Raw genomic sequence first — 16,651 nt, forward strand, 5'->3', positions numbered from 1 at the left:
ATTTAAATATTCGAATATACCTAGAAATATAGCCGCGCTATACTTGTTATATAAAACATAATTCATATATTTAAATAATATAGTTGCACGGTTATACTGTTTAAATATTTGAATATATTTAATACAAATTTATAAATAAACTCAATCCTAGACATGTATTTATAAAAACACTCAAGCACTATTTAAACATAGAAACACCCAAAATCAACCCCAAAGTCAACTTTTTGGGTGTGTTTATAAATGGGTTTTGAGTGTGTGTAATGATGAGTTTTGAGTGTGTTTATATGTTTAAATAGTGTTTGAATTTTTTTATAATTTCAACCCCCATTTTGAGTATTTTAGTAAAACTCCCTATATTAAGAAGTACACACGCATTCCACTGGTTTCAGGAGCGTCTGTCATTATGTATTTACCATTTAGAGATTGAAAGGTTTCCAACTCTAGGGCTTATTCATTTTCGAATGCCTCAAAATTTTATGGTGGTGTCAAACGAAAAAACTATCTCAACCGGTATAAATTTATCTGTGATGGCATTTTCTGTATTGGAAAAAATAAAATAAAATAATTGAAGCATGAATTGCCAGCAATCATGTTTAAACGAATTAACAGGAGAAGCAGAAGATATCTTCTTTTTTCGCACATTCTTTGGTTGGTGAAAAGAATATATACTACATTCTTGATCGAGACCGTGTAATATTCCCTATCAACATGTTGTCTAAAGGGTCATCCAGCAAAGTGTAAACTTTCCAATAAGACATGTAAGGAGGTTGCAGAATAGAGATATATCCTACTAACTGGCAAAAGTTACTACGCATATGAACCGCACTGAACTTGAGATTCCAGGACAACTCTCGCGGCTTCTATGGCTACTTGTCCACCAACATAGTGCTGCCGGCAGACAGGCATGTAGACTTCAGCCCCGCCAATCAGCTCAGTCTGCATCTCCTCCGTCTTTCTTAATGTAAAGAAAGCCCGGTTCCCACAAAGTTCACATCGAGATGTTAACTTGGTTACAGAATCAGCAAGAGGAATTATATCTAGCACAGAACCAAAGCTCCTCCTGCCATCAATTTTTGAATTGACCATCAAATCAAAAGGGAATAATATTTCCGAAGAACAGGCAAGAACTGCCCATTGCAAAGTCAAAGAATGAGCTTGAGAACCTCAACTCGTGGAGAATTGAAATAATACCTTAAATAGTCACCATCTAGTCCAGCGACTATTACTTTTTTACCATCATGATCAGCGGCTTCAGAACAGAAATCATACAGGTCGTCAAAGAATTGGGCTTCATCAATACCAATTACATCTAGCTGTCACCGCATAGTAATTATGAGTAACATAAATTGTACATGGACAAAATATGCAATTTGTCACCCAGATAACAGTGAAACTATAATAATTTCAAATAAGAATTGCTATCTAATCAAATACCGGCACTACGATACCTGATCATATGCATCAGGGCTCAACTTTTGTTTGAATGCTGATAGATGTGTTAACGCCCAACACGGCATCTTGACCCCATCATGCGTCACAATTGAATCCAATCCATATCTTGTATCCTTGCTTGATTTAATTATAGCAACATTTCTGCCAAAGAGTTATTCAAAGGAATTAATGAATGATAAGCATGAATCCAGTAAGATATGTAATAATTTTCAAACAAGAGCTCAAAAAGATTAGCCCTCTGCCTACAAACAAACCAGAAACCTTTACATCTCGAAAAAATATTAACAGTAACTTGGAAGTATATGGATACAAGGTTCAACGTACATTATTTAAGCATCATTCAGAGGTAGCACTAAAAACTTAGAAAGGGTGAATATCTTTACCTCTTTTGCTTACATCTTGTGATTAATGACTTATGGGGAAGTTGACAATGAAAAAACTTGGCCCATGGACTCTCCTCTTGGATGTGCGCTGCATACCAACAATCATGAGAGTCCTCCAACATTGCAAAGATCAATCCTAGAGATAGTTATTAATGTCCAGTACTAGGGGTATTACCACTGTATATAAACATCAACTCTCAACTTCTAGTTATCAAGCTGAAGCTTTGGAAAAGTATTTACTAAGCACTTGGCTGATACATTCTATGAAGTATCATCTACATTTGTGTGGCTTTCTTCTTCTCACTAAGAACCTAAAGGAAAAAACACTTGCAAGCTTCTGGCATGCATAGGGCTCATGAACTGAATATAAACAATTTTCTCTCTTACATGCTTTTCAACTTCCTAAAGACTGCAATTTCTATCACGCTTATGACACTGATTAGTTAACTTTCTGTGAGTATATCACTGCATGTTTAATTGGTTTTTCAGACAAGACCAAAGTAGACATCTCAAGCATGAAGCACTTATGTATCGAGTTCTTTACAAGACAGGCAAAAGAGAGACATTCCTAGGAAATAAGCACTTTTCCATTACATAAATGAGCTTCCACTTAAATGAGGAACATAACCTGAATCCTTTAGAGAGCAATCAACCAATTTAACCATCTCATAAATCTCCTTGGATTGTTTGTGATATGTATCACCCTTAAGAAAGAAGTGGACCTCTTTTTGAACCTCTACTTTGCTATAAGCAGGCTCCTTTCTCATCCCTGAATCCGTCATCATAGACCTAAGCTTAGCAACATTGTCCCACAACCCAAAAGTGGCATAAGCATTAGACAAGACTACATACTTTCCAGCATTTTCTGGTTCCAATTCGAAGTATTTCTTTGCTGCAAGCTTTAACAAGTCTCTGTCTCCATGAATTCTACAAGCCCAAAGAAAAGCACCCCACATCACTGAGTGCTCCTTACAAGGTGAGTTCGAAACAAACTCATAGGCCTCTTCTAACTGCCCAGCACGTCCTAAAAGGTCAACCAAGGCAGCATAATGCTGTGCTCTTGGGTGAATTCCATAATCTCTTGTCATTGAAGAAAAATATTCCCAAGCCTCATCAACTAAACCTCCATGACTACAAGCAGAAAGAACTGAGATAAAAGTAACATAATTTGGTCTGAAACCTTCACTCTTCATGCTATGAAAAAAATCTAAGACCTCTACAACTCTTCCATGCTGACCATAACCAGATATCAAAGCAGTCCAGGTAATGGCATTCCTATTTTGACATGTATCAAATACCCTTTGCCCATCACATAAATCACTACATTTGAAGTACATATCCATGAGGGCACTATTGACTACAACATTTTCTCCAATTTGGCACTTTATCATGACACCATGGGCTTGCTTCCCATGCTCCAGTGTTGCTAAAGAGGCACACGCCCTGAACACTGATGCAAAGGTATATTGGTCTGGGATCAAACCACCATGTCTCATCTTGTAATAAAGACTCAATCCCACATCTTCCAGTCCCTTTTGCACATACCCTGCAATTATTGCATTCCATGAAACCAAGCTTTTCTCAAGCAACTTATCAAGCAAAATGTGGGCAGTTCCTAAATTTCCTGATTTTGCATACAAGATCAACAACTTGGTCTTCAAATATTCATTGAGAACAAACCCCACAACGATCATTTGTGCATGAATTATTTTCCCCTTCTTATACTCTTTCCTAAATATACATTCTTGCAATAGAAGAGCATAGGTGTCTGGGTCTACCTCTAACCCTGTATGGCACAATAGCCCAATGGCTTCTGCCAATCTTCCTGAATAGCAGAGTCCCTTCAGTGTTTTATCCACTGGGATGTGCTTTTGGGGCTTGACCTGAAAGCTGGAATTTCTTACTGGTGATTTATGTACTCAATCAATGGATCCAATAAATTGGTAAAAAGTCAACTATTGAACAATGATGACACAGAAACTGAAAGTTCACCCGAATCACATGTCAATGGAAAAGACTTTCCATAAACTTGGCATACATGCTCCAAATTAGCTGCTTAATTCTCAGTCTCAGAAAAGGCAACAATTAACATCACTAGTCCTACATAAATCAATCAATCAATCTACATGTGGACATTCAGACCCTATGTAACATAAGCACCATCACTCATCAGTCAGTGTAAATAACAAGTTCCACGCTAGTATGTAATATGTAACTATAACTGTACATACGCATGCAAACCTTTTAAAATTCAACAAAGAAAGTAAGCCCAATTCCATATTAAACCCAAAGATTCGGCTTGGCATTAAAGAAACAACTCGCATGAAGTATAAAACTGAAGAACTTCAAATTTCATGTACTACAAATATCCCAACATTCAAAATCTCAATAGCCACTTCAATAGTCAATTAGTGATTCATCTTCGGCACAAAACAGTAACATCCATGATCCACCAAAAAATGGAAAATCACATAAAATTCAGACTTCAAAACCCAAAAAAAAAAAACAAAATCAGTGGAGAGTCAAACCTGCCATCGCCTCTCTCGGATTGAACTTTACGAAGAAGCGTCGTGGTCTTGCCGGCGAACATTGGGCCGACGATCACGTGAATCTCACCGGACCGTTGGCGAGAAGCCGTCTCCATTTGCATACATCGGTTCTGAACTGAAGAAATGCAGGTTTTGGGCACAAAAAGATTGGGATTTGGGAGGAGAAGATTGGGGTTCTGGAAAAGGGTTGGTGGGTTGAATGAAAAGGACTTAGAGGCTAAAGATGAGAGGGCCAAAGGTGTGGCCTTGGAGATGTGAGGAACGGAGTAGGTTGAGAACGTTGTGGCGGAGATGAGGGCCTTCATTCTTGAAATAGCTAACATCTACTTTGGTCGAGAGAGAAGGCCAGGGAGAGAGACAAGGGTTTAAAGGGTTTTGCTTATTTTGATTTTATTTTGAGAAAAACAAACAATTTTGCCACATTTTATTGTCAAGGCTGTGGACGGTGGACCCCAGTTGCAAATTTGTCACATTTTATTGGTTGTTAATTCAAATCGCAGGGCATTTAATTTAGACAAGCTTTCTCTTCAATCAGTCACTGAAAAATTTCTCCTAAGTAGGCTGCTTGCAATCAAATGAATGATCTCAATAGAGATTCGTGGGGTTACATCAAGATGCTCATGGTCCGCATTTGACAATTGTCCAGCAATTTGATTCTGTTCGATTCGAGGTTTTAAATTACTTTCACCAACGGTGGGTTTTTTCCTCCACCAAAGAACAACAACAAATTACCGTGTGAAGAAGATATATCATTTTCACTCTCTATTAGATTAGAACTAGGACATTCGTTTGCAGACATCAAATGCTAAAACTGCTTGGTTTCTGCTTGGTTACAGGCCACATATAACGCCATTTCAAGCCATCGCCTCTTCGAGCTTTCAAATCACCTTCAAAAAGCTTAGCTCAGGAAAACACCACCAAAAATGCAGTTACTGATACAACATAACCATTTATTTCAGATGGTGACACAACAAAATCAATAAGAATTTTAGCCTTCAACTTTATTTCATCTCAAGATTATCGGCCGCTTACTGTGTCTTTTACAGAAAGCATTAACATGAAACCACAACATGTGCCAAACCATGACACAATTCCATAATCATTTCATGACGGCTGCTTACTGTGTCTTTTACATAAAGCCTTAACATGAAACCACAACATGTGCCAAACCATGACACAATTCCACACATAAAACATTAACATGAAACCACAACATTTGCCAAACCATGACACAATTCCATAATCATTTACTGAAGCTATTTCAAAGACAGCAAGAAATCCAATAAACAGAACACTATTATTGCTGTTTGGTGCTCAGAATTAAAAAGGTCTTATCCTAAAGTTGCACCAGCTGCAATCTGGATGAACACTGTTTACTTACAGAAAGTGTATAGTATTGCAAAGAGATGGCTTTTGGTCTATTCTCGCAAATGTTTCCTCTCCAAGCATCACCAACCCTCCTTCAGCATCCGTTCCCTCTCTAAGATGTACATTCCTTCTTTATACTTTTGGCTTGGCTCATAAGCCTTGTCCTAGGAATATGAAAATCAAAAGCAGTTAGTTTAAACCAGAACTTGCACACTATAATCTTCATAAGTGGCTAAGAGATTTCCAAACATAAAATTGGACCACATGATCAGAGAGTACCGGAAAATAAACTGAAATCTAAAGATGGGGCTGGTCTAATTAAGCACATCATAAAAATAGACCATCCCCCTTGAGTCCACCACTAGTCTAAAATCTAGACCACACCCCATTAATGAAAATAGTAATCACACAACACAAGGAGAAGCAGCCACCAATAAATTGATCAAAAAAACTGTTATTGCAAGGTTTTTTTAAAAATGATTACTTCATAGCAGGATCCTACAAGTTTAACAGCCGCTGATCAGTTTAAAATCCATGCTTAAGCATTGAAGCGGAGCATGAACAAGGTCCATGCGTAGCATCATCACGACAGCCAAAGATGCTAATTTAGCGAGACCCACTTGATGTGAGAGTGCTGAAGAGAATAGCATTTTCATATTACATTAGATTTAAGTAGACAAGCTTGTGAATCCTTCCATTAAGTTGTCTTCGAAAATGGATCGCGGATCATGCATAAACATGGAACCTAAATTAAAAATCACAACAGGCTTTAGAACTTACATATTTCCAGCCCATAATTTGCTGGCAAGAGCTACAATACACGTCGTTCACAGTATGCAATCCGCTAATGAGTTGCCTCTCTTCAATCGGCCCAAGAGATATATTTACCCTGAAAAAAGAATGCTCAACGATCAGAACAAGTAACAAACCCAAATCATATCATAGCATAAACACATCGGGAAGACTCAACATCAAGTCAACATTTTTACGCACAAGATTTTACTTGGCCATTATATTGAAATAATGAAATAACATTTATGCTTCCACAAAAATTAGCAATGTTATCAATGTAATCCATTTCGAACCAAAGCGAGAACCACCAAGTGGTACAGGAAATGAGGGTTGAATTGGATGGCTTACACATTCCTGAAGAGATAGGCTCTGCCATAACGGCCCTGAAACTCCTTGGAAACGACGTCGTCGCGGGACGCAGAGTCCACCTTGCAATACCTGCACTTGAAGATCCTTGGCCCACTCAGCGTCTCTATAAACAGCCGCCCCATGATTTTCAAAATTTGTTTTGGGCCGAGCCCTAATTCCCAAATTGATTTCGCAGTCAAAAAGACACAAACCTGATCCTTCAATTCGCGCTCTCTCCAAGTAAAGAGTAAAATGGTGTTGTGGGCGTTCGGAGGTAGTAGTAGGGTAGGAGGCAATAAAATATTGCCACGTCATAATTTGGGGCATTTTTGTCATCCTAATTATTTTATCTATCTAATTAACCACGAGGCAAATTTTCTCATTTTCTGTTTGGGAAAATGGGTTGGGATGGGACTGATTTTTCCGAGTCCTCCGAAGACCATTGAATTTTGCTAGCGGCTCTTATTTTCATTTGTTGATCAATTGTGGCTCTTATAAGTTATAGGGAATTATCCAGAGAACTACATGCATCATCATCTTCACCAATGCAATACATGAAATTGACCAGAGTAAGCAAGGCATATGAGAGTCAATCACATAAACTTAGCCCCTCTACACACTAGTCTACTGACTGGAAAGTTTTTCCAATAAATCACAAGAAAAGGAAAATAAGATAACAAACCTAGAAGGCAGAGGAACGAGTTCATATATTGCATTAAAAATAAGGAACCAATAAATGAAAAACATGAAAATGGCTGAGAAGTACAGTGCATAAATTACTGAATTTGAACATTGTATAAGCTTTCTAATCCACCTTTCGGGTCATTTACATCTTCTACCTCAATTCTCTTTTCTTCAACCAGATTGAGTGAAAACATGTTTCTTGAATGAACATTTAAACAAATTCAAGAAATTAGATCACAGGGAGAAGAAGGAAGGCAAGGAACTTGAATTGAAAAATAAAAGAGGCTAGTTGGGACCCGCCAAAAAGATCCGTCCAGACCCTCATGTGTTGTGTATCCCTAAGATGAGCAGCACCCACCTTTTTTAGGCTCAGCAGCTGCGTCTTCTTGGTTCCCATCTCCCTGTAAAACTACCGTCTTCCCATTCCCCACCCAGCTAGGGTCCTGTTTCTTGAGCTCCTGAGATATCATAACTTTGCGGCTTAGTATGTTGTAGATCTCTTTCACAACCATCTGAAAGGCGGCGACAACGTTGGATGAATCGAGAGCAGATGTTTCCATAAAAAACAAACCCTGTGCTTCTGCCAACGCCTTGCCTTCAGAAGTAGGTACCTCCCTGGCATCCTTGAGATCAGACTTGTTACCAATAAGTATTGTAACTACATTCATGTCGGAGTGAGCTGTTCAACAGTATATCCACCTGATCAATCCTCAGTCCATCACATTAATTAAGGATAAATGCTAGGAATCTTTTGAAGCCACAGGGGTACAGGAATAACAAATTGACAGGGATATTGTATTTACAACTAATAGCCATTACCTCATTCAAAATAGTCCACTAAAGAGTATTTGGCAAAGAATGTAAAAGTGAACCATTAAAATATAGTTTGAGAGTGTAAAATAAGACATTCCCAGCAGATATACATGGTGAGGATGAAACATTCATCATCCAATTTTTTTAAGGATACTCACACCTTCTCTATGCAAAGCCCTAAGGCATAAAGCATCACCACCATTTCCTCAATGTATCTAAGATTTTAAAGGCTAATAGTTCATACAAATCATCTGTTGGCATGTGGGATTCCCAATTAAGGTTACCAAGAAGGCAAACTACATATTGCATTATGTTGATAAGAACTTACTGTGAAGTACCAGAAGAATATGTATTGGGAGAAAGCTATTAAGTAAAAAACAAGGGACACTGTCAAATGACTTACTGTGGAGTTCATTAAGCCATCTGCCAATGCTATCAAATGTCTGGCGTCTACTGATATCATACACCAAAAGAGCTCCAACAGCACCTCTATAATATGCGGATGTAACAGCCCTGAACCGCTCTTGACCAGCTGTATCCCAGATCTGTGCTTTGATTTCTTTACCATTGATATCCATCTTTTGGGTTTGGAACTCTACTCCTATAGTTGACTTTGAATTAGGGTAGAACTCATCTCTAGCAAATCTTGCAAGCAAATTAGATTTTCCGACCGCTGAATCACCAATTAAAACAATCTTGAACAGATAATCCTCAGTCTTTTCCTCCCCCGAATAAAAAGCCATTGCCCAAAGTGTACAGATTTGTTGAGCTAATGGACCATATTAATAGTGAGTAGCCTGGATGGATCTTTAAGCGACTAATAACCTACAAAATATCTACTTTACCCTGTTCAAACTGCAGAAATGATTCTCTGTACAAAAATAAAACAGTTGCCAGAGGAAATGTGTAAGGCAGGGAAGGTATATAAAGCGAAAAAGCTTTCCAGCAATAACAGAATTTGAGGCTACCTACCTTACAAAGCTAAGGTAGGATTAAAGATAGTACCCTCCCTGCCCCCTCTTAGATTCCTTCTACAGATGTAAATCTATCTGGATAGCTTTCTCCATTTCAAATTACAATCTAGCCCTACATAAAAAAAGTGCCAAACCCTGCAGCATCAAGAAAGCATCAGGTATTACAGACTTCTAATCATGAATTGGATGTGAAATGTTAAAGCCAAATTATTCCCCTGTCAAGATTGTTACAACTATTATTTTCTCTAGGGGACTGGGAACCAAAGCGTAAGGTGTAAAAGCAAAATAATTTAAACATGAGAGATCGGTATGCAACTGCCTTTGTGCTTGCAGTCTACACAAGTATGCATGCTCCAAAACATTTTACCCTCGCATGGGCTATATGTAGTACCTCAATGCCTTCTTTGACCGTAATTTTAGCCTCCTCCGACTCCAGCTTTCCCTCCCACTCAGTGCTTTAAGGCTGAAACCTAGAAATCAGAGGCAATGATGATTAGCTAATTCAGTTACTCTTGTAAGAGATTGCACCATGAGACAATGATGCTGAAACAACATGAAATTTTAGATTTCTTAAAGTCTCAAATGTTTAACATTATCGTGTCAAAGGTCACATGGCTGCATTATTCAGAATATCAACTTTATATTGCAAACCTCACCACTAATCACTAAAAGAACCTAACTCTTGAAGTAAACTACTTTATGCTAGTCTTCCAAGTCAAGAAAATAAAAGGGGATGCTAATTAAAACCAGATTGATCAACTACTTCCTGAGAAAGAGCTAAACTGAATCATCCTTATTCACATTTCCATTTTAAAAAGCCCCACATGTCTCAAATTGCTAAGCAATTACAATAAATTGCTAATCACCAAAAACAATGCTAAGCTCTGAGAAGTTGGTGGACTGTTCCAAAGTGGGGGATAAGCTTACATAGTTTTCCTTTTTAGGGGTAAAAATAAGAGTACACAATTTTAAAAAACAACATGGTCACTGTAACTCAGACTCTTTAATTCTCAAATATAGCTAAAAAGTCAGAGGGGAAAAAAATCATGGCTTTTACCCAGATGAATGCCATACTGGGGCAGGCTAACAAACCAACCCAGTAACATTCACTCGTCGTCATATTCACCCAGCAATCCCGATCCTATTGAAAATAATAACTTGTAGACGTAAACATTATGTTTTTTGGAATTAATATGCATGAACAGAGAAATTAGGAATTTTAAATCCACAAATTACCAGATTGCGGGGTCAATAATGGATCAATAGCTTGGACGTGTCCAAACCTGCCACAACCCGATCCATTCAAACATTTTTCATTATCTACCCAATAAGCACAACAAACCAAACGATAACGATGACAATGATATCGAACATTTCAAAAATAAACAAATCGAAATTTGGAGATCGAAAAGAGCCGCAACTCCTAAGGAATACAAATCTCAAATTTACAAGGATGAGAGAGAGAGAGAGAAAGAGAAAGAGACCGTGGGTGTTGTGATGAAGGGTAATCAAAGGTGAAGATCGGTGGCGAACGGCGGTGATAGGAGGGGGGACGGCCAGCGGAGAGAGGTGAGAGGATAAAAGTGCACAGAGAGCGTCAGAAGCACACATCGGACAAATGAGGGGGATGAGGACGATATCAAAGGTAATTTCGGAATATGTTCAAAGATGTGAGGGGTTTTTCGTCTAGCTAAGAAATTCTCTTCCAACGTGAAAACAGTAACGGTAAAACAGTTGTAAAGAAACTATCAATGCATGGGCCAAGATAAAGGGGATTTGCGGATGACCTAGGGTTGAATTGGAAAGTACAGAATGAGGCCCATCCGACCGAAAAAGTAAGAGACTGACCTAATCGATAAATTATAGAATAATACGGTAGTATCAGGTGTCATATTATGATACTAGCCTCTCCGTATGTGCTACCGCACTTACAAGAGGCTTTTTTTATAAAGAAAATTAAATTTATTTTAGAATTAAAAAAGATAATGGGTAGTTGTGTTCCATAAAAATAGGATTCATTATCTGATTTTTCTTTTAATTTTAATCTTTTTTAAATATAAAAAAAAGTGAATTTACCATATTATCTTCATTTAATTAATAATTTTAATTCTTAATGTTTGGATTAACCAATGACATTTTATGATATTTTGAATATTTCACTATTCTCTGCCTTTTGCTTTATATATACTAGCTCCTTGGCACACGGGTGAGAGTGTGCCAATTGGTTTCATTTTTTATTTTTTATTTTATTTTTAGAATTAAGAAAAGATAACATGGTAGTTATGTTCCATAAAAGTAGGACCTATTATCTGATTTTATTTTTATTTTTTATATGAAAAAATGTGAATTACCAAATTATCCTCATTTAATTAATAATTTCAATTCTTAATGTTTGAATTAATCAAGGGCATTTTCTGGTATTTTGAATGTTTCACCATTCTCTGCCTTTTGCTTTATATATATAGATATCTGCTTTTTGTTTTATATATATATATAGATAAATATAATAATTATAATAGGACATGTGAAAAACCAGGAATTTGAATTGAATGGTCACATATGTAAATGTTCTATTAATATTTACATACAAGAAAAATAAATTGTTCATAGTATGTGTGGTAGATTTCATAATAATATCTTGTGTAATGGTTTGTAAATTTTTGTTACCTTGGTTTGTAGCCATGGAGGAATTGCGTGATTCAATGTAAGAAAAAAGAAAGTGAATGAGCCTGACATTTCTTGATAACCTAATTTGACTACATCTGGATAAGATTGAAGTCATTACTCCTAATATTTGTTATGATTCCTAACATTTCTTGATACGTAAGATCCTGCTTAATTATGCGTAGCACTAGACAAATTATTGAAATAAGTGATTATTCTCTCCGATGTAATGTTATCCATTACAATTCAATCTTAGGTGCAAATCCTATCCAATCTCATAAACATGGTTTCTATTTGTGTTCTAAATTCAACAATAGAAACCTGCACTAATATGTTAGATACTACGATACGAAGGTCTACTTCACGAGCACGCATTACCATATAGGGTGAAATATTTTAATTTGTTTTATCCTTGTTGTCAATGCTAATGTTATTTCCATTTCCATTTTGAAATTAAATCGAAATCAGGGATGCTGTATATTTATTAGTCTTTTGGGTAATTCGCAACCATAGAAATATAAGACATCTGTTTCTTCAACCTAAGATCATCATCAGGCACAAAAGCCTCTCGCCTGGTGCATAGAGGTAAGATTTATTACTAGTTTCGTGTTCAAGCATCAGCCTAGCCTATCTTGTTTCTTTGAAATATCCTGTAGGCTGTAGGCTGTAGCGCTCGCGCACAAACACATGGTTTTAGTGAAGCAGGGGAACGTTGCATGAGTTTTGTTTGAGTAGGTTTTTTTGCAAATATAATCTTTGTTTATTGGGTTTCCAAAGACCAAAGATTTTATAAAAGTACCAGTCTGCACTATAATTCCGTCTGCAAAAGAACAGAAGACACCTGTAATGCAACCAAGAGAAAAAAAGAAGAAAAATACGACAAAATCGCCTAGGATTACGTTGGTAGATTAAATGCAGACAAATTTGATTTTGTCATTGGTTGTGTTTTGTCATTGGGTTTGTGTTGACTGGTTTCTTCCTTTATCCAATAGAATCCTTTTCTGCAACTAATTTCACTCACTCACTCAATCACCACGGGTGCTCTCTCCTCTTTATGTAGTCTCTGTTATACTTCTATAGAAACTCTCAACAATTTAATTAATAAAAAGGAAACAGGTACGCTTTTATATTTCAAAATCAATCATAATAGATATATATATCATCCATCCCTCACAAAAATATTTTACATAATTAGATAAAAGTTGATCATCATCATCATCAAAATTCGAAGTACAGAGAAAACCCAACTCTAATCTAAAACTAGGAGGCAGAAGAACAGAAGGGAAGAGCTTCAATCCATAAGGCATAGCAAGGTAATGGTTTTTGGTTTTCAGCATTGCTCTTGTTCGTATGTTTTTTTTTTCTCTCTGGGGTAAGCGTCCAATGGTAGAAGGAGGAAAGTAAACAGCCAAAGAATGGCGAACCATGGCTTCTTTCATATATGCATGTGTTTTGGAACCAATCTTTCTTGCAGTAGGAAGGTGTTTTAAAAGAAGAAGATTATCAAATTCATAATTTCCCTCTACGTTTTGATATGGGATTAGGACTTTATACCTTCTTCTTTTCTTTTTTTTTCTTTTTCTTTTTTATCATAACAAAGGATTTTATTTGATTTGTTATTAATTTTTTAATTTTGAGACTGAATTCATTTGAATTGTTTGCCCATAAAGATCATATATTTTTCTTTATTTTCTTTTATTTATGGTATTGGGTGCAACAAATGAATGTGAATTGGCTGCCTCAAAATTCAAAAGATTGATAGCAGTTGATTTTTTAATTTCAGGGTTAGAGTGAGTTTACTTGGAAGAAATAGTGCATGATATGGAGGGAGGACACCCGCCTGCTAGTAAGACAGAGTTCACAGAGTGTTGGAGGACAACATGGAAGACGCCTTACATTATGCGTCTTGCTCTCTCTGCTGGCATTGGAGGCCTCCTTTTCGGATACGATACAGGTGCTTGCTTACTTAAATCTCTTCTAAAACCACAATTATCCAAACCAACAATTAATTTAGTTCATATTCAAAGGACAAAATTCTATGCAGGATCCATGTAACTATTTTCTAATTCTATCTGTGTTGTTGGAGTACTGTAGGTGTGATTTCTGGGGCTTTACTATACATTCGTGAGGACTTTCGCGAGGTTGACAAGAAAACATGGCTGCAGGTAAGTTATAACATTTCCACTGTTTTGTTCATGTTAATCAGTGTAACTGATTAAGCTCATATTTTATGTATGTCTCAGCTAACTTTGTGGTATTGTTCATTGACATTAATTTGTAGGAAACCATAGTGAGTATGGCTATTGCAGGGGCCATCTTTGGTGCTGCAATTGGTGGATGGATGAACGACGCCTTTGGCCGGAAGAAGTCAATTCTAGCTGCAGACTTTGTGTTCTTCATTGGTGCAATAGTTATGGCTGTCGCTCCAGCTCCGTGGGTGATCATAATTGGGAGAATTCTGGTTGGCTTGGGAGTTGGAATGGCTTCCATGACCTCACCGCTCTACATATCAGAAGCCTCTCCTGCTAGAATCAGAGGAGCTCTAGTCAGTACAAATGGTTTTCTAATTACAGGAGGACAATTCTTGTCCTACCTCATCAATCTCGCCTTCACCAGGGTACCTATTACATTTGAAGCTTCAGTTCAATTGCATATGTCACAAAGACAACAATTTTGAACAATAAAAAATCAATTATATCAATTTCAACTTAATTAATTGTTGTGAAATTAATTTGCTTCAGGCTCCTGGAACCTGGCGCTGGATGCTTGGTGTAGCAGGAGTTCCTGCTTTGGTTCAATTTGTACTGATGTTGTCACTCCCAGAGTCTCCCCGATGGCTCTACAGACAGGTGACCATTTATCAAACTCTCATCTTAACTATATTCTGTGCATGATCATTGTCATAGTTATTCAAGCATATTGAAATATCTTAAATATGTTTTAAGGTTGACATAAGGCAACAAACTTGCTAAACTTAGATCTTTCTTCTTCATTGAGATTGGTCTGATTGTAGCATTAGTTTTTTACTTTTCATACATAATTACTTGATTATGTGTATACTACCATACTCAGTTTTGTTTTCTTTGTGTTAAACAGAATAAGGCAGATGAGGCGAGGGCCATCTTACAGAAAATTTATCCTGCTGAAGAGGTTGAGGCCGAAATGAAAGCCTTGCATGAATCTGTCCAAGCTGAAAAGGCTGAGGAAGGAGATGCTGGGGATGGCATGATAACAAAAGTAAAGGGTGCTTGGAGCAACCCTGTGGTTCGAAGAGGACTGTATGCAGGCATTACTGTTCAAGTGGCTCAGCAATTTGTGGGTATTAATACAGTTATGTATTACAGCCCAACAATCGTTCAGTTTGCTGGATTTGCATCGAACCAGACGGCTTTAGCACTCTCTCTTATCACTTCTGGCCTCAACGTGGTTGGCACCATTATCAGCATGTGCTTTGTGGATAGATATGGGAGGAGAAGGCTGATGATTGTTTCTATGATTGGGATTATCACTTGCCTGGTAGTGTTATCTGGAGTGTTTTTCCAGGCAGCATCTCATGCTCCACATATTAGTAACTTGGAATCCACTCACTTTGGTAAAAATTCTACATGTTCAGCTTATGGGTCTGCTCCTAATCCTGGATCATGGAACTGCATGACGTGTTTGCAAGCAGACTGTGGTTTCTGTGCTAACAAAGTCAATGTAAGTTCTCCGCATTTACTTTGGCCTTCTTCTCAAGTTGCCTTGTGAGATACTTATGATCCAATAAATTCTGATTGCTTTTCCCTTGTTGCAATTGTCAGTATGCCCCGGGAGCTTGCTTGGCTCTTAACGATGATATTAGGAGTTCTTGTCGCCAAGAACATCGTGTATGGTACAGCAAAGGTTGTCCAAGCAAAGTTGGGTTATTTGCAGTGATTCTATTGGGATTGTATATCATTATCTATGCACCAGGAATGGGAACTGTACCCTGGATTGTCAACTCAGAAATATACCCACTGAGATACAGAGGCACATGTGGAGGAATGGCTGCAGTTGCAAATTGGAGTGCCAATCTCATTGTGAGTGAGACCTTCTTGACCCTGACTCATGCTCTGGGATCTGCTGGCACCTTCCTCCTCTTTGCTGGCATTTCTGTCATTGGACTTGTAGCCATTTACTTGCTGGTTCCTGAAACCAAAGGGATGCAATTTGAGGAGGTTGAGAAGTTGCTTCAGAAAGGCTTTAGACCCAAGCCATTTGCTTCAAAGGAAAAGCAAAGCAAGAATTTTGAATCTTCTTGAGTCAAGCAATACAAGTCTCTTTAGTCCTCTGATATATGTTCTCTTCAATGTACTCTAAAACAATTTTTTTTAATCTCTAAAATCATATTTTTGGACCAAAGCTGCAACAACCAATGCTGGTGTCAAATAATCCATATGGTCAAAATATGAAGGTCTTTTCGTCTAGTTCAAAACCCCACTTCCATATTTGCAATGGGGAAAGAGTACAGTAAAAGCACAAGTCATTACAGTTAAAGAAATCATGGATGCATAAAGCCAAAGTAATATTTTTGCATGCATAACCTTAAACTAAATTGGGGCCTATAGAGAGAGAGAGAGAGAGGTCCAATGCGCCAAAGCATGTA

General features: G+C 37.4%; 4 protein-coding genes across 12 annotated transcripts; 1 reads left to right on the forward strand and 3 right to left on the reverse strand.

Annotated features, from left to right (window-relative positions):
- Positions 1 to 557: 557 nt before the first annotated feature.
- Positions 558 to 4,860, reverse strand: LOC103326968 (Tetratricopeptide repeat (TPR)-like superfamily protein). 2 transcript variants are annotated; one of them, XM_089048991.1, is made up of 6 exons: positions 4,364 to 4,860; positions 2,464 to 3,725; positions 1,836 to 1,923; positions 1,449 to 1,593; positions 1,192 to 1,313; positions 558 to 1,060 (listed from the first exon to the last, which is right to left on the reverse strand). In XM_089048991.1, exons 1-6 carry the CDS (start codon positions 4,705 to 4,707, stop codon positions 808 to 810), a joined length of 2,214 nt encoding a protein of 737 aa, XP_088905117.1. In that variant the 5' UTR covers positions 4,708 to 4,860; the 3' UTR covers positions 558 to 807. The 2 variants fall into 2 exon arrangements, with proteins under 2 accessions (XP_088905117.1, XP_008227457.2); XM_008229235.3 differs by lacking the exons at positions 1,836 to 1,923; positions 2,464 to 3,725.
- Positions 4,861 to 5,014: 154 nt separating this feature from the next.
- Positions 5,015 to 7,148, reverse strand: LOC103326969 (putative yippee-like protein Os10g0369500). 3 transcript variants are annotated; one of them, XR_001677481.2, is made up of 4 exons: positions 6,893 to 7,148; positions 6,533 to 6,641; positions 5,766 to 5,916; positions 5,015 to 5,271 (listed from the first exon to the last, which is right to left on the reverse strand). XR_001677481.2 is itself a non-coding variant. In XM_008229236.3 (3 exons), the coding sequence occupies exons 1-3, from the start codon at positions 7,033 to 7,035 to the stop codon at positions 5,833 to 5,835; spliced, it is 336 nt and encodes a 111-aa protein (XP_008227458.1). In that variant the 5' UTR covers positions 7,036 to 7,148; the 3' UTR covers positions 5,443 to 5,832. The 3 variants fall into 3 exon arrangements, 1 of the variants encoding a protein (XP_008227458.1); XR_001677482.2 differs by having other exon boundaries at positions 5,015 to 5,316; XM_008229236.3 differs by lacking the exon at positions 5,015 to 5,271 and having other exon boundaries at positions 5,443 to 5,916.
- Positions 7,149 to 7,579: 431 nt separating this feature from the next.
- Positions 7,580 to 11,096, reverse strand: RABA5A (RAB GTPase homolog A5A). Of its 5 annotated transcripts, none has more exons than XM_089048996.1 (7): positions 10,848 to 11,002; positions 10,600 to 10,646; positions 10,421 to 10,504; positions 9,755 to 9,833; positions 9,362 to 9,498; positions 8,793 to 9,260; positions 7,580 to 8,255 (listed from the first exon to the last, which is right to left on the reverse strand). In XM_089048996.1, the coding sequence occupies exons 6-7, from the start codon at positions 9,130 to 9,132 to the stop codon at positions 7,915 to 7,917; spliced, it is 681 nt and encodes a 226-aa protein (XP_088905122.1). In that variant the 5' UTR covers positions 9,133 to 9,260; positions 9,362 to 9,498; positions 9,755 to 9,833; positions 10,421 to 10,504; positions 10,600 to 10,646; positions 10,848 to 11,002; the 3' UTR covers positions 7,580 to 7,914. The 5 variants fall into 5 exon arrangements, with proteins under 5 accessions (XP_088905122.1, XP_088905123.1, XP_088905120.1 ...); XM_089048997.1 differs by having other exon boundaries at positions 10,600 to 10,683; positions 10,848 to 10,992; XM_089048994.1 differs by lacking the exon at positions 10,421 to 10,504 and having other exon boundaries at positions 10,848 to 11,096.
- A 1,899-nt stretch (positions 11,097 to 12,995) lies between these two features.
- On the forward strand, positions 12,996 to 16,407 carry LOC103326971 (inositol transporter 4-like). 2 transcript variants are annotated; one of them, XM_016792942.2, is made up of 8 exons: positions 12,996 to 13,143; positions 13,223 to 13,340; positions 13,811 to 13,981; positions 14,122 to 14,192; positions 14,309 to 14,644; positions 14,769 to 14,876; positions 15,124 to 15,726; positions 15,828 to 16,407. In XM_016792942.2, the coding sequence occupies exons 3-8, from the start codon at positions 13,849 to 13,851 to the stop codon at positions 16,305 to 16,307; spliced, it is 1,731 nt and encodes a 576-aa protein (XP_016648428.2). In that variant the 5' UTR covers positions 12,996 to 13,143; positions 13,223 to 13,340; positions 13,811 to 13,848; the 3' UTR covers positions 16,308 to 16,407. The 2 variants fall into 2 exon arrangements, with proteins under 2 accessions (XP_016648428.2, XP_088905119.1); XM_089048993.1 differs by lacking the exon at positions 12,996 to 13,143 and having other exon boundaries at positions 13,150 to 13,340.
- The last annotated feature ends 244 nt before the right edge of the window (positions 16,408 to 16,651 follow it).

Source organism: Prunus mume, linkage group LG3, assembly GCF_029339155.1.
Source record: "Prunus mume cultivar Tortuosa linkage group LG3, ASM2933915v1, whole genome shotgun sequence".
NCBI classification, from domain to species: domain Eukaryota; kingdom Viridiplantae; phylum Streptophyta; class Magnoliopsida; order Rosales; family Rosaceae; genus Prunus; species Prunus mume.

Coding starts and splice junctions, on each gene's coding strand:
- LOC103326968 (XM_089048991.1), bottom strand. CDS start 4,707: ATGTTAGCTATTTCAAGAATGAAGGCCCTCATCTCCGCCACAACGTTC. Junction 1,924..2,463: donor TTGCTCTCTAAAGGATTCAG/GTTATGTTCCTC, acceptor GTTGGTATGCAG/CGCACATCCAAGAGGAGAGT. Junction 1,314..1,448: donor GCCCTGATGCATATGATCAG/GTATCGTAGTGC, acceptor ATGCGGTGACAG/CTAGATGTAATTGGTATTGA.
- LOC103326969 (XM_008229236.3), bottom strand. CDS start 7,035: ATGGGGCGGCTGTTTATAGAGACGCTGAGTGGGCCAAGGATCTTCAAG. Junction 6,642..6,892: donor GCCTATCTCTTCAGGAATGT/GTAAGCCATCCA, acceptor TTCTTTTTTCAG/GGTAAATATATCTCTTGGGC. Junction 5,917..6,532: donor AAATTATGGGCTGGAAATAT/GTAAGTTCTAAA, acceptor TCATATTCCTAG/GACAAGGCTTATGAGCCAAG.
- RABA5A (XM_089048994.1), bottom strand. CDS start 9,132: ATGGCTTTTTATTCGGGGGAGGAAAAGACTGAGGATTATCTGTTCAAG. Junction 8,256..8,792: donor ATGGCTTAATGAACTCCACA/GTAAGTCATTTG, acceptor ACTGTTGAACAG/CTCACTCCGACATGAATGTA.
- LOC103326971 (XM_016792942.2), top strand. CDS start 13,849: ATGGAGGGAGGACACCCGCCTGCTAGTAAGACAGAGTTCACAGAGTGT. Junction 14,193..14,308: donor ACAAGAAAACATGGCTGCAG/GTAAGTTATAAC, acceptor ATTAATTTGTAG/GAAACCATAGTGAGTATGGC. Junction 15,727..15,827: donor TCTGTGCTAACAAAGTCAAT/GTAAGTTCTCCG, acceptor TGCAATTGTCAG/TATGCCCCGGGAGCTTGCTT.